We start from the raw sequence: 24413 nt of genomic DNA on the forward strand, positions 1-24413 counted from the left end.
GAATTAATTAATTAATGAATAAACCTTTATTGTGCACCACATAATCATATAGAAAAATTTAACGATAAGTATACAATTTGGCGGCCTTATCGCTACGTAGCGATCTTTTCCAGGCAACCAAAGGCGTAAAACACAACTCAAGAAGAGAGGTAAGTGGTGCATATAAATAAACATATGTAAATACATACATATAAACCTATATAAACATAAATACTATATATTTATATATAATATACTTACAATATTATATATAGATACTGACAATTAATATACCTATACAATGAATATGAATAATACATAAAAATAAACCCCAAACGAAACGGAAGGGAAGATGTTTTGTTTTGTTAGCATCAATACATAGACACAGAATTAAGAACACAGTACTTAATCTTAAAAACAGCCAAAATAAAATATTTGTATAATAATTTCCACTTCGGATAATAATTATACACGTAATTGTACAGTTTTTGCACAGGTTATATACTCATACTGTACAACAAAAATTAGAAAGTCAATAAAATGCGAAAAACGAACATTTAAAAAAAAAACATGCCAAGCCTAAGTGGCTGGTGTTACAGTGAAGTGGTATTTATTAGAGTGGACACAATGTGAAAAGCTTTCGCGATGTGGGCGGCGGAGTTCAGCTGTGTTTTCATATTATTCGGTGAGTAAAAAATGATTTTATTATATTATAGTTATCTTATTTATTAAGAGAGGATGCTATAATGGCGCGATAATGCGGTCAAGGTAATAACTCGCAGTTCAACCGCTAAAACTAAGGGTCACGGCAAAATTTTATAATGGCCACGCGGATACCTTACTAATAAACGTAAATCCATCCCGTAATTAAAATATTTCATTTTCTTCTCTATGCGACCCAATTTCATGCTGCAAGGTATCAAATTAATCTGTTTTATAAGGATTAATATTCTATGCTTAAGAGTAACGATTGGAAATCTCATTTTAAATTGTTAATCTTTTTTCGATTGAAAATTAATCATCGTGGCTTATTTTGAGACAGTTTTGCTGACTTTTTAAATCTATTAAAGACCAGTATTACACAGTTATGAGGTAATAACAGAGTGGAACTTTACTTCTATCCAATAGAACAATAGAATCGTGAAATTTTCCAAGATTGTCATTAAAGCCAAAAATCACGTTTTGCCTCACCTTGTTGGCTACCACTAGGTTACCACGGTCAATTAGAGAGAACCTAGGGTTCAAAGTCCGAGTTGGGTGACAGAAATGCGTTTTTGAGTATTCTGTAAAACAACTTAGAATTAGCGTTGTACACCCCTGCGTACAGGCGGATACTTTAACGCTTTGGGACGCCATAACAGATGCGTCTGTCACGGGTTTCATCACTATGATATCATAATAGTAGCTAAAATTCCGCAAAACTGTATTGCTTGGTGAGTCCATGGTCTAAAACTCTCTCTCCTGTGAAACGAAAAAGAACTGTGCCCAGTAGTGGAATGTTAATCGACTAGTATCAATCAATAGTCATTAAAGCTATGAAACTTAACAGGAGTTATATCACACAAAAAGGTTATCATAATAAGAAAATGGCGATGCTGCTCAAAAGTAATTTCCAAGCTAAACTATCTTTCCTACAAACGTAATGTAACCCTCCGGGCAAATACAAATAAACTTTTACTATTAGAAGATAAAGGCTTTTGTAAACGCTCCTGGAAAGGGGATAATAACGATTCTACCCTTAAAAGCCGGCACTTCGACGAAACCTAATAGTTGCTTAGAGAATTACATGCCCATGTTTGTTCTGTTACCAAGTTTAGAAGTTTTTTTTTTTTTAATAAATAAGTATAGAAACAGCTGCATGCATCCTACCAATTTCTTAAAATTTTATCATCGGCTCGTGAACCGTGAGAAATCTTTGTAAAAACAAGCAAACGTGATCATACCTGTCATACTATACCTCAAGTCAGTTCTCCTATAGCTGGTGCTGATCCAAAAAACTGGGCTACGGTTTGTGTTCTTCTATGCTACTCAGAAAATCTTTTACGAACTCAAATCAGCTATTTCAGATTTTTCGCGTTGCAAATTTAAGAGATACGATAACATTTGACGGAGAATTTTTTTTTTTACATTTTTATGGTTATATGACAACTTATTTGAGTATGCGTAAATAAATTTCTGAACAGTTTAGTTCACAATATATTTTGAAATCATAATATGTTCAAGTCTGGTCTGTAAATTGTTTTTGGAGGTCTGTAAGTACACTAAAATACCGCTATAAATTAATCGCTTTACAGTTTGTTATTTCCTCAATTGTGAAAATTGTTGTGTGAAAGAAATACAAACCATAAAACTTTTACCTATAGCAAATTATACGAAGGGTCTTACAAGTAAATGTTGTATAACCGCAATTAGTAACGCATATTAAATCAATGAGTATCCAGGGGTTTTTCACGCTCGGGCGTCAAAGGTACTGTCAATAGAAGTGTGACAAAAGTATTCAAACGTTATGTCAAGTTTATTTGTAGCGCCCTGAAACTTTATGATATCCACATCCAGAGAGCTTACAAATAAGTAACATATTAAATGCCCGTATCCAATCAATTTAGCTCTTTAAGGATTTCGATTGTGCGTAAGATCTAATAATAATAATACATTTCAAAAACGCTTATATTAGGCCTGGTCTCCTCTTAGCATAAGAAAGGTTTACACCGAAGTACCTACATCAAGCTGTCCGTGCGGATTGATAAACTTAATAAGTTTACCAATCCGTATTTGGAATTTTGGCAAGGCTTTGCAAATTATGGAGAACTGTCAGGCATGCAGGTATTCTCACGACGTTTTTTTTTCCTTTAAAGCAAGTGATATGCAGCTGTTTAAAACACATTATAAGTTTAGTAAATGGCCTGGTATCGAACTCCTGCTACCCGAAAGAAAAGCTGAAGTCTTACCTGCTAGGCTGTATTACCGTTTGTTTATATGAGCATATTAAAGAATGAACACATATAATTTAAAACAGTAAAAAGTGTAATAAAAAATATAGAGTGCGTGTTCAAATTTTAATGTTTTTAATTCACTAACAAAAAGTACCTCGTTACTCGATAGTAAAATGGTTAGCAAGTTAAACTCTGATCTCTAAGCCAGGGTTAGCTTAAACCTTCTAGATGTCTTTTTAATTTAAACTCTTTTCGTTTCCTGGGCAGAATTCTTTAATAACAACACGAAGTTCGCCATCCCCGTGCGCCGGAGGGCACGTTTACGGCTACAGTTATTTTAATTACCTTGGGAAAATAATCATTAAAGCCCACCAACATCGGGAGTCCAAGCTCTAAATTCTTATTTCCTTTGGCAGAAAAGGTCTGTACTCACCAGATTGATGATACCAATCAACAAAAAAACATTATGGTTAGTTTCTCTTAAACTCTGGTTGTATGAAACTGGACGCCTCACTACTGGGTATTTCCCTCCTTTCTCTTAGGGCAGAGGGTTTTAGAGCATAGAGTTAACACCCTGCTGGAATGCGATTTGATGGAATATGAAAAGAAACAAGTGAAGTGGCCCTATTGCTACTGTGCAAATCAGTATATTGCTTAGATAATGATGACTATGGTGATGATGATGAATAGAAGTTAATTATCATTATATACCTGAATAATAAAGAATTCGTTTAGAAAAGCATTTTTTTTATATTAACAAAATACTCAGTTAACGCCGTAGGAATAAAGGAATAAAAAACAGCGGAACGTGACGGGAAACAAAGTACAATTTTATCGTCGAGGGATCGCCATTAGGGACTGTGTTTCGGTCGGACTCGGCTAAAACCGTCCGGCTCCGAGTGAATCAGCATGATTCGGGGAAAATTCTTATAATATCTACATACGGACATGTTTATTCGTTTATACAAAGTTTTGCTACATTGCGCTTTTGCTCTGTTAGCTTATAAGAAAAATAAAAAATCTATAGTTCGCAGTGGAATAGTGTACCTTACAGACGGGCCTCGTCATTCCGTGCCCTGGAGGCGGTTTAGAAATAATCATCATACACTTTTTTTAGCCACCTGGCTATGGGGAGACATGATATTTGTAAGAATATGCCTAAACCAAAACACTATTAAATTGAAGAAGTCGTATATTGCCAAACCCACGTATCGTGGGATACGGGCAAGAAGAAGAAGAAGAGAGACCTAGGTTTTGTATTACAAAAATTACTGGGATCGCGTTATTTTTTATTTAAATCCTTAACAGACAAGTAACATTGAAGAAACGTATAGTGTCTAAGCGTATAGTTTCTCTGTCTCTCTTTTCTGTGAGGGCCTATGCTCTGAAGTAGGATGCGTATAGATTTGGGTAATGATTTTTTTAACTTTCAAACACCCGACCATAGATTATAAACAAAACAAACATAACCTAGTGATAGCCTAGTGGCTAGTGTTTTGGCACCCTGCGGGGGGTACGCATCTCTGTCCACGAGTTATGTGCGCTTTTAATTTAAGCAATTAAAATATCACTTGCTTTAATGGTGAAGGAAAACATCGTGAGGAAACTGGCATGCCTGTAGTGAGCCGGTATATAGCCGGGTTGGTAGTGATGAACCGAATTTAGAATATATTAAGAAATATTTCGTCCATTTTTACAAAAATTAAACGAGATATTCTCTTGCAAACGATAATTTGGCTGGATCGTATTACGTAAAAATATTTCATTAATTTAATTTGAAATTCACATTTGCAATAAAAGTTAAATATAATAAATAATAAACACAACCACAATTCTGTGGGGCAAGTCTGAAATGGCTTCACATGCCGCAAGCCAAAATAAAATACGCATTTTAAATTCACAAATTTTATCTCATGCCGCATACCGAGTACATATACCTAATAGTATTCAAAGTCAAAGTCAAAGTCAAAAATATCTTTATTCAAGTAGGCCCATAGGTGGCACTTTTGATGCGTACATAAGAATTACACGGTAGTGAGATGATGGCGATAACCAAATTCGTAAACTTAAAAATAAGCTAAGTGGGTTCCAAACGCGTCCTGGTCTAAGAAGAAGCCCACAACAAACTTAGCCGGGTGTTTTTTTTTTTGTTATCACCATCTCACAATGTCATTTTAAATTATTAAAAGAGCAACCTGGTTAGAGCAATAATTTACACCCAAGCTTTTTTATCGATTACTTAGTCCTTTATACTAAAATAGGACTTTTCTATAAGCTTACGTTTAATACAAACTTTGAACTTTTTAAGAGACATATCAATATTCCAGTAGCAATAGCTTTTTGTGAACGAGCTCGTCCGGGGAGATACTAGCATTTGTGCCGCTAAGCAACATTACTGCCTGCCGCTCTAAAAGGTGTGGTTGCTGGCTTAATAACAGGCACATGAGGCTTAATGCCTCAGGTTTTTGGACACAGGGTGGCATTTTTTAGGACGTTCCTAACATGGTGGCTATTTGTCCTCGCTCTTGTTATCCTAATCCTAAGATAGCCTGGCAAAGATCGCTTCTAAGCGACAAGGCCGCCTTTTGTGTTCAACTCCAGTCTTTTTGTTTCTCACTTTTTGTCCTTTATTTTTCCTCGCTGTGTACAAATATAGAATTTAATTAAAGAAATAAATGGACTGTTAATAATAGTATATTATGAAAATTAAGCTTAATCTGCTATACTAATTGCTCATTTCTTCAATCCTTATACTCCACACCAAACACATCTTCGGCAATGTACCCTCTACGCAAATTTCGCTCCGAAACCCCTCGGAGCATCCTCAATGAGGTGTTTATAATCGTTTTCCTGTTCAGGTCGCCCATTGGTTTGGTCCGTGAATTATTACTGTAAAAAAAACTTTAATCAAGTGTTTAGTAAACTTTTGATCATTACATTAACTACACGTTACTACACAAAGGTACAAATTCTTACAAGTTACGAAATATTTAGCTTAACAGTAATAATGTGGGGACTGATGCGCGAATTAGATAAAATCTTTGATATTACTAACCTTATTATTGAACGTGGCATAACTATTCCAACATTATTGTACATTTATTAATAAGATCCTAATAATATAGTGGCTATTATAACTTAATAATTGCAGTTATTGCTCATTAAAAATATTTAAAAAAATAACGGAGTCATATAAACTGCCATTTTACAATAATGCTACGCTAAGCGATGGCAGCAAGCCCCCAGTTCTAGTTGTAAATAAGTTACGATCGTACTATGACGCCACTGTTAGTGCTTGCTCCAACGGTCGCGTCATAAATCTCCAGTGTAATTCATGTTAGTTTCAAGTTACTTCAAAGTAAGACTTAAACAATGTGAAATTGTACTCCTATACAATTAACATATTTTAGCAATATTTTTCGCTAATATAATATTGTAAGTACTATAATATGTATTATACTGTCAGAAAACTGGAATAAAACGAATTATATTTTTAAAAAACAACGCTAGAAATTCCTCAAAGGGCTGAAAACAAGGTCTTAAGTATGTACCTTAGGTGAAATTGCATTTCGATCGCCTGTCTGCCTGCCTGACTGTCCGTAAGTGGCGTGCATAGAGGGTATGCACAGAGTATGCAAAAAATTGTAATAGCATTTTAATAGCTATAAAAAGCCTCTAACTCGTACTGGAGATTTTCTTCATTTTGTATCATCTGCATACCCTCTATGCACGCCACTGCTGTCCGTCTATCCTTACGGTCTTCTGTTAGGGAACTTTATAGGATACTCAGAATATTATTTCAGATGTTACAAGGGTAATATCTGAAATAATATTCCGAGAATTCCAAAATGTAATTCAAACAACATAGACTATTATTAAAATGTTTTTCACAACGAAAAAAGAAATCCTGCCCTTGATTTCTGACGAAACGGATATCCACTGTACGCGATTAATTAATATTAGCTCGACGGAACAAAAAGTCAACGATACGTATTACTCAAATTTGCAGTAAGATATTATTATTTTGTTAGCTAGGGGGCAAAGGGGCAATGCTGCCAGTATCTTAGGAACTGTGCCTCGCTGCGGTGGTTTCGAGGACGTTTTAGATTTTATTTAGTTTTAAATAGTTTATTTTAGGTTATATTTATAAAACAATTATTTTAAAGAATAAATAAATGGTTTTTTGTTAGCTAAATTATGTATACTTTGGTATTGTTAAGTATTATTAAGGTAGTTACTAGAAATTAAAACGATTCTCAGCGATTCTATAAAATTTTAAATGCATTTAAAAAATTACGGAATCGACAGGATTTGAACCTGCGGCTCTCTGGCAATTTACGGCCTAAGCGCTTTAATCAATTAAGCTACGGCTCTCCTACCGTCGATGGCGAAATTAGTATATGCCTTTTACAGAGCCTCACGCACTCTAGCGACTCTAGGAGCAAGTCACGGTTTTCATCCTGTCGTTTTTATATCCATTTAAAATTTAAAAAATTGATAATCACTCCAAGTGTAGGTGAAAACACTACCAAAAGTTATAAAAGTTAGCTCAGCTAGTTTCAAAACTAAAGTTAAAACACAGCGTAAAAGACTATATACGTTAGGAATTCCAGTGGCTGGACTGGAATTGGCCCACACACTATATGCGTTAGGAATTCCAGTGGCTCGACTGGAACTGGCCTACATTAGAAAAATGCCTTAGTAGAGTCCCCACCATACAAAGGACAGACTACACAAATTGAGTCGCAGAGAATCACTGGACGCAATCGCTACAACATCGTAGTCTAAAATACCCGAGAAAGATCTTTGACCATCTGTGAATTTCCACCAATTATGATGATGTTGAAACAGGATTTAAAATAAACGCTTTTCGAAATCTGATATCATTTAAAATAAAAGCACAATTGAGATAACCTGATAGTTCACTTCATAAAATATTTTTTACCTAGAGTTTTTACTATATAAAATTTCAAAGCGGTCAAAACTTTACTATTCTTTAATAAGAAATACAATACGGGTTTTTTTTCACTAGATTAAAGTTAACGTTTATAGGATTACTAGCTGTTGTCCGCGTTTATAACGGTGTTTAACTTATTTTATGTGAAATAAAAAGTACCCTTAGTATATTACTCTCCGTACTTTCAATTAACTTTTTGTCAAAACTCAAGTCAATGACTTTACGCTCTAACAAAGCAACCATGCTTTGTTAGGGCGTAAAGTCATGACAAACAAACAAACAAACACACTTTCACATTTATAATATTAGTATGGATAATAACTGTTTAACCAAGCTTCATCCTCTATAATTGTATCAAGTAGTTAATTTATCAAGCAGTTATAGCTCAGTCAGTTTATTGGAGATTCTAGTATAAATTTACGCACACACACACGCACACATAAATATACTCTCAACCACACACACATGCATACACACACACACACACATACATACACACACACGCACACAAACACACACACGCACTCATTCTGACATGGACACTTATGACACGTACAAACACAACCACGAGTACTTGGGCATACAAGTGATCTTAATTTCTTATTCAAATTCAAAGTCAAATTCAAAATTCATTTATTACAAGTAGGCCTAATTAATAAGCACTTTTGAAACGTCAAGTCAGTCTGTTTGTTGTGACTGTACCACCGGTTCGGAAGGCAGATTCCACTGAGAAGAGCCGGCAAGAAACTCAGCAGATTGCTCTTTTCCAACATCATTTTAAAGTTTAACAATCTTTAGAATTTTTCGGTTTTGTGAGAGATGACCGGAGTGGCCTGCTTCCAAGCAGCCTTGTCGTTAAGGAATTCATCAATCGTGTAGTAACCACGATTTATTTAATGTGTTTTAATGTATTGTTTAAACTTAGGTAAAGGTAGATCTTATATTACCTTCGGTATCATGTTATAAAAGCATATACCCATCCCCACAAAGGATTTCTGTACTTTTCTCAGACGATATGCAGATATCGCTAATTTATGTCCGTTCCTAGTTAGTCGACTGTTTATATCGACTTCTTGTTTATAATTACTTATATTTTGTTTAATAAAAATAATATTATTATAAATATATTGTGAGGCTACTGTAAGTATACCTATTTCTTCAAATTTGGTACGAAGGGATTCGCGTGATCTAAGTTTATATATCGATCTTTTCTGTAGTATAAATATAGTTTTTGCAATACAGTACAGTCAAATGCACCACCTACCTCACTTCTTGAGCTGTTTTTAACGCTTTTGGTTGCCTGGAAGAGATCGCTATGTAGCGATAAGGCCGCCAAATTGTATACCTTTTGTTAAATTTTTACTTTTAATTTGTTATGTTTATGTGGTGTACAATAAAAGTGTATTCATTGCCCCATAACAAGATCTCATACGACATTACACTATGGAAGTATGCAAAATAAACAAGCCTAGCAGTTTCAACATCTGTTAACTGTCTAATTTTTCTGACAGCATAAGCAGCTGAGATGAGTTTACCCGCTAGTGTCTCGATATGGGCACCCCACTGTAGCTCCTAGGTATCTCCAATATCCAAGGTAACTCCTAGGAAAACTGTGGAATTCACCATTTCTAATGATTCTCCATTTATCATTACTTTTTTATCAACTTTCTTTACATTTGGTAACATAAATTCTACGCACTTTGTTTTCTTTGCGTTCAAAACTAAGTTATTAGCAGTAAACCAGTAAGATACATGCGACATAGCACGGCTTACATCGTCAGAATTGTCTTTTACATCTGTCAGTCTTGAAAATTAAAGATGTATCATCTGCAAACAGTACAATGTCACAAGTGTTACTGACATGGTGTGGGAGATCATTTATATACACCAAAAATAGAAAAGGACCTAAAATTTAGCGTTGTGGGACACCAATTAAGGTTGATGTACCCTGAGACTTTATGTCTTTTATGCATACCTATATTATTATGCTATGTCATCGAACGAATTAGCCTGTTTTCCGAGACACAGTCTCAGCTAGTTCGGAGAACAGGTACACTTTTTATCTGTGCAAAATAATACAATATTTAAAATAAAACAAAATTAGTATATTTTATGTGTTATGTTAAACTATCGTCGCAGACAAATTACACAATTTTTTATTATTAAGAATATTATTTGAGGTAATTTAATGAAAATTATTTACACAGAATTATTCTACTCAGATTAATATTCCTCTTAATTTATTAAATATTGCTGCCTCCACAATTTTGGACTTTAATAATTGTAGTAGTTGTACCTATAGGTAATGACATTAAGTAAATGTAAATATTTATTAATACATAACTATAACCTAAAATAAACTATTTAAAAACTAAATAAAATCTAAAACGTCCTCGAAACCACCGCAGCGAGGCACAGTTCCTAAGATGCTGGCAGCATTTCCCCTCTGGATGGCCAAACTAATTCGTTGGCCAAGGTAACTGCCCGCTCTAGGATCACCGGTAGACTCGATAACCCTTTTCGATAATTCTTTGAAAAGGGCTCTTGCCTCCGGACCCCACGGTCCCAAAGTCTCTACACCAAAAGGCACAAAAATGAAGCTGCTATCCAGGTTTTCATATTTACGCCTCTTGGCCTGCTCGGCACTGGAAGCAGCCGCACCTACCATTGACGAAGTGGCCTGGATGTGTGATGCAGCTAGGGTATCAACACAAGTTGCATCCCACAGAAGTGACCTTCCAAGCCTCCAAGGTATGAGCGTCATACCATCAGGTCTCTTGCCATCGCTCCGCGCCAAACCAATAGGTTCTAATACAGCTGAAATAAAAATATTTATAAAATATTTATTGTACTAACTATAGAAAAATTAGCGGCTATAAAACTAATAATCGTGAAGTCAATGCTTATTTTACTATGCCCTCTGTAATAATTGTATTCCAGTGCACAATATAATTGTTGTTGCAGTTAACGTGAACAACCGATAATTGTGCGACCATTACATAATCCTTACAAACCCCTCGTTTGCAATACAGCAATAAAATACGGGTTTTAATATTTTCGTTCTACTTTCGCGATGGTCACTATTAGTCATAACGTTGGAATAGCACGTGGTATAGTGGCCTAGTAAAAAGTGGTGATAGTCTAGTGCTAAGAATTTAGGCTTCATTTTCGGGGTGCCGAGTTCGAATCCCAGCACGCACCTCTAACTTTTTTTAGTTTGCACTGGCAAAGCGTTGTAAAAGTAATTTAATAAAATATGAGTATGGTATTGTCTGTAAAAATTTGAGACAAGTTACCTTAAGAATTTAACTATTTGACTCAAAAATGTTTTAGTTAAGAGTACTAAATAAATGACTCTTAGAAAAAGGTAACAACGTTTTGTTTTCGATTGATTATATTGTTGTTTAAATTCTCTGACATTTTAATTTTTTTTTTTTTTATTTATAATTCGTTTCCATGAAATATATGATTTGCACAGTATTCATTTAGTTTATTGTCTATTCATGACAAATTGTAATATCCCTCTTGTACTAACATTCTGGCAAATAAATGATTATTTCTTAAATATAGTTCAAGGGGTATACCACATTGATGTTTTTGGATTTGTCGATATTTCGACCCAGTTGCATGGATCGTGGTCACGGCGGGGCTCCGAAATTTTATGACGTTGTTAGTTGTTGTAAATGTTATTGGTATGTTGTTTGTTTAAGAAATGTTGATTACCCACAAAAATCTTAGTCAAATCTTTAAATAAATGATGATTTATTTATTTATTGCTTTAACGGTGAAGGGAATCATTTTAGGGGAAACTTGTATGCCTAAAAGTTCTCCATAAAATTCTCAAAGGTCAGCTATACTAATATAAGGCCCCTTTCATTCATAATTCCATAAGAGTCGTAGTATGATTTCATAAACTTTGACTAGACAACCTTCGTCATTTTGTGGCATGTCTTCTTCAAACAATAAAAGTAGTCAATAAGTCTCCGTGAAAAACAAGTTCTCATAAATTGGAAGCTTTTTTATTTAGTTTGCCAGTGAAAATGCAAATGTTCGTGACTAAAGTTCCAAATAGCAATAGGTAATTGTGTAAAATTAAAATAAGATATTTTAATTAAGTATACATATACATAATATATATATGTATACTTAATTAAAATATCTTAATAAAAATATTAATAAAAACCTTTACCGTGATGGAATTTCGATTTTATACAATAAGTTTGCCTGAATGCGCAAGTCTGACGCGCACGTGTCCTGCTTTCTTCAATAAAAAAAAACACTTCTTTATCTTACACCGTAATCAGGGTTATCTCGAAAAATATTTGGAGAAATGGGAACATCTACCGCAAGGCAAAAGTGAAACTAATGCGACCACTGATTTTTCTCAAAAACCTGGACCCTAAATTCTCGTATCCCCTCTATAATTGTGGTGCTAGCGGAAAAATTTAAGTGTCCCATGAACTGCGCATCGCAAAAACTAGTCTAAACTAGAGGAGCTGAAGATCCAGACCCGGCTCTCTAGTCTATGTGCTCAAAGACAGCTCTCACTTTTTGGCCACGTGACAAGGAACACGTGACAAATGCCTGTTTGTCTAGAACGCCTTATTATTACGGACCTCGTGGAGGGTAAAAGAAGTAGAGGTACCGACCCATAGGATTGAAAGCATCTATGCCAGCTTTACTTATTAGTAAAGCTGGCATAGATGGCCCTCAGCCATGAGGTTACGACGAAGAAGAAGCAGATCTCGCACCACTGTAGCGTAATACTTTTTCTTTAGTATAAACAGACAGACTTCGGAGTGCAGGTTTCAATTTCCGAATATCACTACTGGAAACATACATAGCTTTATACTGACAGACAAGATGATTCACTGGCCCCGAGTCGAACCCCTGAGGTATGAAACGTGACACATGGCTCATTCCCAAGGGCTTTTGTGTATAAATCATGCCTCGATACCTGCTTACGTCCTATATTCTGCAGGCATATTATATGTGTGGCGATCACAAGCTCTATAATACAGAGCTCCTAGAAGCGACATTTCCATGATATTTCTTAGACAGTATCTACCTATTTAGATTTGCGTATTTAATTAAAAACTACTTTTTTACAGTTCGTCTAGGTTTGAATCTCTATCTCTATATGTTAAGAATTAACCTATGGAGATATAGTACTATTTTATCATCACTGACGACGTAGTACGAATGGCAATCATAAATCATTTACGTACCGGCCCACCACATTGGGCCACCGGTCGCTTCTGTGAATATGCGGATTGATGCAGTTGTAGAATCACAAACCTATCATAGCACAATTTCGGATATTATCCCTAAAATAAAAAGATTATTTGATTAAAACATCTTGAATCGATGTCGTAATGTCGTTTTAGTGTTTCTCTGCAGAGAAACACTAAAACAGTGGGCAAACAAACACAAGACAGTGGGCAGCGACCCTGCTTTCTGAATCGAAGGTTGTGGGTTAAATTCCCACAACCGGAAAATGATTGTGTGATGAACATAAATGTTTTCAGTTTCTGGGTGTTTAGCTGTATATTATAAGTATTAATGTATATTTTTCATAAAAATGCTAATTAAAAATGAAAATGAATAAGCATTTTTATAATTTGAAATTTAAAAACAATTAGTTATCTTAGTACCCATAACACAAGCTAAGTTTACTTTCGGAGCAGATGACGATATGTGTATTATAGAAGTATATTTATTTATTTATTAAGATAAAAAAAAAACTAAATTCACTGACCCGGTGTGGCAGATCATTTATATACACAAAAAATAGAACCCTGCTGGACACCCATTATATTAGATGACGTATTAGATAATGATGTATTTTAGATAATGTATTTTATGCATACCCTTTGGGTTCTGTCACAGAGATAAGAGGCAACCAAATTAAGTGCAACGTTTTTATTAGGATACCAATAAGCTGAAAGTGAACACGATGATGACATTTTACAGTTGCTTATAATTATGGTTTATTTTAATGACGTTAAGTTACAAAATTAAATGGTGTGTTATGAAAATTACAATATGTATTTTTTTTTTATTCTAGAATGTTTACTTGTTGCAGGTGTAACAGCCGGCGGCGGAGGCTGGGAGCCTCTGGGGCAGCCGTACTTCGACAACAGCACGAAGCGCGAGGCCACCGCCGCCGTGGGCCAGCCTGCGTACCTCCACTGCAGAGTCAGAAACTTAGCTGATAGAGCGGTCAGTACTGTAAGATTACAATTTTCAATGACAACCGTTAAAACATATAATATTTAGTTTTTTAAAACGCGCATAACTCCGAAAAGTTAAATGTGCGTGACGGAGATCCAACTCGGTCCCTCCCCCGAAAGGATAGTCTAAGACCTACCCACTATCGCTACCGCTACCACCGCTACACGTATGGCGTCCACTGCTCCGCGTATAACATCCATATTTCTTATTGAGAGTAGCACGTTCTACACCACACCAATAAGTTTCCCCTATAGACGTCCGAGTTAGCTCACTTTGAACTTACTTATTACATATTTGCTTCCATCATCATCCTTTGCCAAACAATATCGCACTGTTGGGCACAGGCATCCTCTCTCATAGTAAAGAGAGATGACCATCTTCCTGACGCAGTGATAAGCGTTGTAGTTTTACAGGTGCTCCACCTGGGCTCCATCCCCAGCTGGTTTGTCTAGATTGTCTCTGGTGTGGTGTTGATGACTCTGGCTTGTAGCCAAACTCCCTTGATCGAAGCCCAAACCTCCCACAATATATACAAATGCGCTCACCGCTGCACCAAGGAAGTCGACCACCAATAGACAATCTAGGTAATTTTTTCAAACTTCACAGACAAGTGTAGGTATGAAAAAAATATTAAAATACGAGCTGTATTGTCTTTAAACGTGAGGTAACTACGCTAATCAATAAACCTTAACCTTAAAAGAAGGCCAAATTAATATCAGCAATTAAAAATATTTCAGTAAAATGTTTGTGTATAATTAATATCGATTGCTAGTTTGGTGGTTTACACTACAGAAACATGTAACATTTGTATTGAAAATAATCATAACTAAATCGCTGATTGAATTCGTGCAAAAATAACACATCGTTAAAGTGAAACTTTATTCCTTGGGCGATTATCTACAAAAAACGCTGAAAGCTTTAAGTTAACCACCCAAAGTCACGATTTATAAACATTTATGAAAGTCCGAAATAGAATTAACACTGACCTAAAATATAGGCATCATAACTTTGTAATTATGCCTATTAAACATTCAGATAAAGAAACCAAATTAAAAGGGGTTGTATTGTCGATATCCCCTTACACGCATGTAAACTAAAAGTTAGTAATAATACGGGGTCCAGCGAACTTTTGCTTTGCAAGAAAAGAAAAACTAGGCTGTTAATATCCCTCTTCCTAAATTCGGGTCACTAACAAAATGAGGTTGTTGCCCGCACAAAGAGCCCATTTCTGTAAGTGGAATGGGTTTTTAACCCGCTATATGCTTTACATAGCTACCATGAAAGCTTTGTTACAATCTCTATAATATAGCTGTCAATACCAGCACAAGGTTTTGTAAATATTCTATGTTTCGCAACTGATCATATATTATACTAGCTCAGCCCCATGGTTTTACCCACGAAAACCGTTTGGCTACTTAACGGAGAGATGCTTTCGATCGTACTGGTAGCTTTAAATGAGAGTTTCTTCAGAATAAGGAATAAAATTTATGACTTTATCTGTATAAGCTAATTCCTGTATATATATACTGTTCCTGTATACATATAATTATGTATATATATATATTAAGTATTAATCTTCAATCAATAGATGGGTGGTTTTCTGTTGTCCTCTACGTCCAAAGATAATCGCAATAACTCAAAGAAATTTGAGTAGGTCTAAATGAATAATCCAAATGTTCCAATAAAATAAATTAAAATCATTTAACATAAATATAAGGTCAAATCAAAATAAAACTTTCATCCCTATCCCGGAGGATCCTTATTGTTTTTCGGGATACAAAATAGCCTAAATGCACGCTTATGGTTTTTACAAAATATCAGGTATAAATATACCGAATTGAGTTTAAATCTGCTTAGTAGTGTCCGCGTGATTCGCAGACAAACAGACGAAAATTAAAAAAATATGGGTTCAATATCGATATTAAAGCTTAATATTTTGGACGTCTACAGAAATGACATATAAATACAACTAGGTGTCTTTTTTCGAGATAAACATTACAAACAGTTTTCAGTGGTAAAATCAAGTTCATTGTGACTCTATCGGATGGGGTATCCGTGATACAATCATAACTAACAAAAATCATCCAGAAGAGAAGCTGGCAAGAGTACATAGGACGAGTATATTAAAATACTGATGGTAAAGTTTTTAATTTGAATCCACAAATAAGTTTTTAAAAATAAATACTAGGACACATGCAACATAACTCTTGTTTAAAACGTAAAGGTTTCTTTTTTTTTTAAATCGAGCCTAAAAAGAAACATATTAGAAAATAAAACAAAAGCAGTATTGTAAATTATACTTACAAACAAAAAAAGAATGGCCATTTTTTTTTTGAATGAACACTTAAGTATTTAAAGAACATTCTATGTTTTCTGAGACTTATTAAATTAAAAACATAATGTACTATTCGCTTTCTGAGTTAAGCCTTAATCTTGATTAAAATCAGTTTCGTACCTTGTATTACATGAGTCTAAAACATTAGTTATAATTAATATTTGTTGTTATTATTATTGGTTAAGACTTCGGCCGCCCTTTGAGAGGATCGAATTCGATCCCCGGAACGTACCTTTCACTTTTCGGAGTGATATGCTTTTAAGCAATTAACTTTTAATTAATTTAACTTAGAAGAAAAACATCGTGACAAACCTGTATGCCTTAGAATTGTCCATAATATTTTCAATGGCCTGTGCAGTCTACCAATCGTACATGAAGCGTAGTGGACCGGTTAGAGTTGATAATGGCTTAACCTTTTAAATCATCATCATCATCATCATGACAAAGATGACAAATTAACTTGATCATACACAGTTAAAAAACACAGCTGAAGTTGCGGGCAACAGTTAGTTTTTACTGCATTGATGGGAATATACTGATTAGATGTTCATTCAGCGCCAAGTACGCTTATGTTTTTCATGTATTTCGGCTTTTGCGCTAAACGAGGCCGGAATATATTCAGTAGAATGGATAATCTCTTACATGGTTTCCGGTGTGAGCGGCGAGTGAATGGTAGCCAAATTGTCTATTGAAGGGCTTTAGCGGGCTGACTCATTCGGGTCGCAGATTGCTTCGATTCACAGCAGTGCAGTGCCATCCATGTTTTTATATACAAGCGTAACATAGTTCAGGAAAGATTTGTACACAATGTTACGGTGTACCTGCTAGCTGTTGCCCTCGACTTTGTTTTTAAAGAATCCTGTGGGAACAGTTTAGTTGCTCAAACTTAAAATTATGCAATGTCTATCTCGAGGTTGCAAGCTCCATCTGTACAAAAGATTAGTACCCTGTGCTTTTCCGGGACACATAAATGGTATTCTTACGTGCGTACTTTAACGGACTCGAGTTTTTTTTATAAGCAACGTCACGAATATGTTCAACAGAGCATCTTCATGTTGACAATACAACTTACTATTGTTTTTATGTGATAACTAAGTTGATCCATTCGTGCGTATAATTAATTATTCATAATAACAGTTCAAATAAAAAAAAATAGCTTATCTTCTTATTGTATGACGGCCGACTGGCGAAGTGGGCAGCGACCCTGCTTTCTGAGTCCAAGGCCGTGGGTTCGATTCCCACAACTGGAAAATGTTTGTGTGATGAGCATTAAGTGTTTTTCAGTGTCTGGGTGTTTATATGTATTTTCTAAGTATTTATGTATATATAATTCATAAAAAAAATATTCATCAGTCATCTTAGTACCCATAAGACAAGCTACGCTTACTTTGGGGCTAGGTGGCGATGTGTGTATTGTCGTAGTATATTTATTTATTTATTTATTTATTATTTATTGTTAAAAATGAAAGTAAGTCTGTTGATCAGATTAAATAGGTAAACTGTTTTAAACGACCTAGACTTGGTTATCCAATATCTTAACTCAAGGTTATACTCCAATTTAGCCACGTCTATCGCTACTGTACCAAATTATAGCACGACCTTTTAAAAGCCGCTTTTCGTTCCCAACAAAATGAACTGCGACACAAGATGCAATAAAATATCGTCACTATTGGGTTTTTTCACTATGAGTTTTAATACCACTTGATCCGGGCTTGACCCATAAAAACTTTGATACGGAGCAAAACAATAGTTTGTGAATATGCAGTTATAGTTAGTTAAATCCCGTTGCAGTGAAGCTTTTAAACGTGGTGCGAAGAAAGTTTTAAAACCGCGGGGAAAAACGCGCCGAATACAAATTCAAATTAAATTGCCAATAATAAACGAATAATGTTGCATGGATAGCCTATACCTACAGTTACATAATATTTTTAAATTCATAAATAGAACGGTGTTGTAACTACAACAATTCGAATACAGCGGTGGGTCGAAAGGTGTATCTTTCTTTGCTCATGTAGCTTCTCGAATGAACCTAGAATCGTGATAAATATTAAATTGCCCACGACGTTACCTCGCCTCCCATCGCGTCATTTGATTCGCGTTTCAATGTCTACGTGATTTATAATATTTGAGTATATATCTGTTATTAATAATTATCTGAGAAAATCTGTTATTACTTTTTAGTCAACCAATTTAAAAATTATTTTGTATTTACAGCTGTTGATTTTTCCAACAAAAAGAAAAAATAAATAAAACTAAATTTCAGTTAATGGTCAATAATATTCATTATTCATATTATAATTCGCTTTAAAAATCCACATATATTATTAAAAGTTTAAGTCTTAGACTTATTTACCATACTTATGTATGGTAAGATAATAAATAAGCCTAAGTTAGAATCACCCTAGGATAGAAGTTTACTGAACCCATATCGCTAATCGGATTTAACGCGGCATCATGTCGAAAAGTTAAATCTCTTGGCGCTACGACTTTGCTGGTTCTTGGTTAACCAGACTTTCAAATAAACGCAATCCAAAATATTTTAATTAGAAGTCAAGGAGGGTTGCGAAAATAGTGCCTCTCATAAAAGTGTTTAGCGTGGTCAAATGTGTTTCTCGACCTCATAATATTATTTTCAATTCGATCTATTTAAAAATAGGCCAGGAATTGTTTTATAGCGCACCTCGTAAAATAAGTACAATTTTTCGCTCCGAATGTATAATTTTATTTACATCGCACACCGAACCTGGTTATGGAGTCGTGAAAATTTGATATTACGAGTTATGTGCATATGGTCCGCTTGGTGAAATTTTTAGCTGTCTGCCCAATTTTATTCGTCAGCGAATATAAAACACAATTTTTTCAGTAATAAAATAAAAAATGTTTTGCCGGTACGTTGCTATTTTTATTTTGCATTTAAATTAGTTATGATCCAGTTTGTGATAGTCTAACGCTTGACTTAGTCATAGTACCGGATAACTGTATCGTCAAGTTCAACGACGATACTATGATATCGTCTTCTTTAACTTAAGAGCAAAGCTCTTGTCGGTGTACATTTTTTCAACCTTCTCTATTCACGGCCCTCTAATGCCCGTTTTCACTAACGACGGACAAGGCAATGCCTAAGTGAGTAACGCCTAATCAAAAAAAGTCCTAGGCATATATTCACCTTTCACATAACCTAACTTGTCTTGTCTATGTCTATGGTTCTTTTTTTTTTTATTCTTATTGATTGAAGGGCTTTTATTTTACAAAAATATGTCAGCCCTATCGTACCTTATTCTATTCTTGTGCAACTTATGAATAACTACTTTTTGAAAAGAACGAACGAACAAACTTTTTGTTGTTTCCGATAAGAGTTCTAAATTCGATCATCATCATTCGATAGACGTCCACTGCTGGAATGCTGGAATAAGGGATGGCTAATACTAGTCAACCTTCCGTCTGTTCAAGAATTTATTGAAATCGGTGTATAATTGGTGGAGTAAGCGAGTAATAAATATATAAAGAAAAAAAATACAGTAAAAAAACGAACTTTTGTTGTTTCCGATAAGAGTTCTAAATTCAATCATCATCATTACGAACCGACAGACGTCCACTGCTGGAATGCTGGAATAAGGGATGGCTTATACCTTACGCCTGTTCAAGAATACCTGGCGACCGACTATACCGGCAATTACTGGCCCATGAGACACCTCCGCCTCAGGTTGATGGACACAGGGCGGCATGTTGCGGGACGAGTTCCTAAACTGCCCTGTTAAGTGTTGCCTCGTTTATAGTTGATGGTTTCCACTCACCAATCTGCCGGGGCATCTGCTTGATCCGTCAACTATCACTATAAGAGGACCATCAGACTAATTCTGTATCCAAGTTGACACCAAATTTAGCTAGCCACTTCGGACAGTTCTCACCGACCAACCTGTTAAATCCTTATTTTGCGTTTTAAAACCTGTTCATTTCAACTCGGTTGGCAGATTCAATTAGGTAAGAAATGTAATTACATACTAGATTTTGTAGGGCTTCATTCTCTTTTTTTTTCTTTCAAGTACCCTTCTTGAACTTCATTTATTTGAAACATTAATGTTCTTTTGCTTCTTCTTTTGATTTTTGGTAGCTAGCTTAATTTGGTGTCAACTGAGATACGTTATTGCCCAACTGCGATTATGACAAACGTGGTGATCATTGTCATAACGTTGTTATGGAAAGTAAAAACCTGGGAAATTGGATATGTATAAGCCAACGCTCTCCATTACATACCGAATTACTTGCGTTATAGCATTGGTCATAAAAATAAGGCATTGATAAAGAAAAAAACGTCTATAGTACCTGCCTTATAAAATATTGTTTTTTCACGTTTATGTCTCCCAGTGCTATAATTTATGTTTTACGAATATAATTTGCCCGAGTGATCCAGTAATTGTCTGATGCCTGGTAAAATACATTTATTTGCTCTTTGGTTGATCAGCTTTTCCTCGCATGATTTGTCTATATTGCCAATTCAGACACATTTCTTACATATATTTGTTCTACTGCGAATCAATCATGCTTATTCGATGTAATCCTTTTACTCGGCTGAATGGACAAAACAACTTTTAGGCGCCTTTTTGGGAAGATACGATTTTATTTTAGCCTCAGTATTTGGATGTTGTCTACAAAGGATACTTTAATTACTGACCTCAGCTTAACTATTGTCCATTGCATTACGGCACGTGACATTAATAGACTGAGTAGTAGCGTGCAGGTGGTGTTTGACCAGGGAAGGCATTAAGTTGGCAGATATATACCATTAAAAGAGATCCTCTTTAATAAGAGGTAGGCAGTTAGCTTTTATGCACGTATCGAGTGCATGCCACAGAAGCTGATGTTGATTTTGATTTTTTACGTTTATTATTCACGTGTACTATATTTTAACTTACCTACTTATGTTATAAATTAAAAGATAGCTGGATACAAAATAATACACGTAAACTTATTTTAGAACTATTAATAATATGAGTTTAAAAAAAAAAAATAAGTATTGATTCCCGTTCTTACAATTTTTTTATTAAATTGGCTAGTCTCTTGTATAAGTCTCTTCGTCGGATTTTATCCAATTAAAACACTTAAACTTTCTTTATAGTTGTATAAGAAAGTTTCTATCCGAGGACTAATTCCATTGTACGCTGTCCAAGTCCCGTCTTAAGTGTTCCAGATTTTAAGGTGCTTTTCGGGTACAACGCGCTGGGTTTTAACAAGTTTACAATTATGGCTAATTAGTTCAATACTCTTGAGTCTTAGCAGGTTCTGTTCTTTTTGTTGTTTTACAACAATTGTTAAAATTTCGATATTTCTTATGCAGTGGTCTGCAAACAGGGTATGCACTAAGCACGCAGATGATATAAAATGAAAAATCTCCCGTACGTGTTATAAAAAAACTTAAAGGTAGCCTTTGTATTGTTATAAAAAGCGTACCACAAATTTTTTATATCTCGTGCCATAGCTTTTTTCCATTTTATATCATCTGCCTGCGTTTGTAACACTGGTTTTATGCCTAGATTATATATATATTATACTCTGTCAATAACAATAAAGCATCTATGATGATGAGCACCCATTACAATATAGCCTATGAAGGCACTATGTAAATTTAACTATCTCTTATATATTTATCGATATGTGTTTTTACATTTATTTCCTACCCTAACGAAGGTGAACTGGTTAAAACGAATTTTACTTGCACCTACTGGTAGGAGAAGCTGGTGGTCGCACGGTATCTAATGAGTAACTTAATTTTAGCTTGAACTTTTACTTATAGTTAGATACAACTCAAGTACAGTCCAGTAACTTAACTCAGTCTCTAACTAGGATGTGTTCACTTTGTTTAAGTAATCACATAACGTAGCTCAAATACCAGTTTCGCTCACTATGTTTATCATCACTGCAATTTACTAAAAAACCTACACACTAAAAAAACCTTTGAGCTCAAAGGTTTTTTTTCTCTTTCAGCTTCTCACTAGATATTTGTTACCAAAAAACTTTGAGTTTTAATGATTACATTTAAGATGTCTTTGCTGGTGTGAGCATCAGCATATTTTTTATTATCACATGCATGAACTCTACATGGCAGTTTTTAATTTGATTTATGTTAATTTTATAATTGTCTTAGTGTTTTTACCTACACTTAGGAGGAATTATCAATTTTTATAAATCTAAAATGCATATAAAAATTTTTGGAACCGACAGGATTTGAACCTGACAATCGCGGCCTTGGCGCTTTCCCAATTAAGCTACGGCTCTCCTACCGTCAATGCCGAAATAAGTATATTACTTTTACATCGGTCTTATAGCGACTGTAGCGCCATCTAAGAGGAAACATTGCAGTTTCGATCTACTTTTTGAAAGGTCCTTATAACAATGAGACATGTTTGAAACGAGAGATGACACATTGTTTTTCTTTATAATTTTATTACTGTCTTTACCTAAACTTGGAGGAATTATCATAAATTTATTTATGTTCTAATTGTAATTAATTAGTTCTGTTCTCTGCTAAAACTGGCGTGATGCGGCGCGAGGTCACATTGTGGCCAGTTTAGTTTTACTTTAACTAACATAACATTATGCTTATAAACTCAAACCTACGCGTACCTTGCACTCCCTCGAATCAATTTTGTTGTATATTAAGCTTTTGTGAAACCTTAGAAAACCCTTGAAACTTACCAAATTTTTTAAAACACCTTAATACTAAAATTACTTTTGTTGACAGGTATCCTGGATCCGTAAACGAGACTTGCACATACTGACCGTAGGAGTTCACACGTATAGCAGCGACGCGCGGTTTGCGGCTCTCCATGCGGACGGGTCGGACGAGTGGACGCTGCGGGTGGCACCCGCACAACCGCGCGACTCCGGGGTGTACGAATGCCAAGTGTCTACAGAACCAAAGATTAGTTTGTCCTTTCGGCTCACTGTTGTTGGTTAGTATCAATTGGATTAAGTTATTTTGAGCGTTTTAAAGCTGAATGGAAACTAAGCTAAAGCAAAAATACTAAGCTACATTCTGATTTGTATAGGGTTTTAGTATGGATCACGTATTCAATTACTTTACCAAGTACTTTGCATTTAAAGATTTTTTTTGCGTCTAATTGCGATATAATTTTCAAAGATAAAAATTTAATTTTAATTGGTAATTTATAATATTCTTGTTTTAACTTTCAACAACTTCATTTTCTAAAAACGGAAAATTGTAAGAGCTATTGCAATTGTTTTTTTCAACGTTTGTATGTATTCATTGTTTTTTTTTATTGCACACACAAAAACAAAACACAAAAAAAACAAAGAAATTAAAAACTAGATTAGGCGTGCAAAGGCAGTCATATGCGATATGACTGCCGATCTCACCCAGACAACTTTTGTATTTTTGTACGGTTGAACGCGTTAATCTCATAAACTACTTCTTCGTCTTTTTCTTAGTCGCTTGAGTCTTTACAGACTGACGTTATTATCACTAGGTGTTATGGCACTGTCTTCACTCCTTCCTTTTAAATTCATCTAAGGGGGCATCAATTGTAGCATTTATTTGACAAGTCTATACCATCGGTGATCTTCCCCGTGCTATGCTAACTCCGGCTTTATTTTGCGTTACTTAACCTGTGTATTGATAATGGTTATTTGAGTTAATAAATACACTTTTATTGTACATAACAGCAAAATATGTAACAGAAAACACGAACACATGGAACTAGTTATATAGAGGGTACAATTTGGCGGCTTTATTGCTACATAACTATCTCTTCCAGACAACCAAAGGCGTAGAAGATAATAGCTATAGATGCAAGGTATATAATCATCATATCAACCCGTTAAATGCCCACTACAGGGCACGGGGTTCTTTCCACAATGAGAATGTGCTAAGGTCGTAGTTCACTCCATTGGCCCTGTGCGGATTGGTAGACGCTACACACTTTTTGAGAACATTATGGAGAACTCTCAAGCGTGCACT

At 35.0% G+C, this 24413-nt stretch overlaps 1 protein-coding gene across 1 annotated transcript in view; it reads left to right on the forward strand.

Moving 5' to 3' along the window:
- Positions 1 to 483: 483 nt before the first annotated feature.
- LOC120632638 (hemicentin-2-like) overlaps positions 484 to 24413 on the forward strand; it is a 46109-nt gene continuing 22179 nt past the window's right edge. The window contains exons 1-3 of the mRNA XM_039902586.1: positions 484 to 664; positions 13955 to 14091; positions 23178 to 23388. Of these exons, the coding sequence (XP_039758520.1) occupies positions 625 to 664; positions 13955 to 14091; positions 23178 to 23388 (388 nt within the window). The 5' untranslated portion in view covers positions 484 to 624. The remainder of the gene's footprint in view (positions 665 to 13954; positions 14092 to 23177; positions 23389 to 24413) is intronic.

This window comes from Pararge aegeria, chromosome 20, assembly GCF_905163445.1.
Source record: "Pararge aegeria chromosome 20, ilParAegt1.1, whole genome shotgun sequence".
Taxonomy (NCBI): Eukaryota; Metazoa; Arthropoda; class Insecta; order Lepidoptera; family Nymphalidae; genus Pararge; species Pararge aegeria.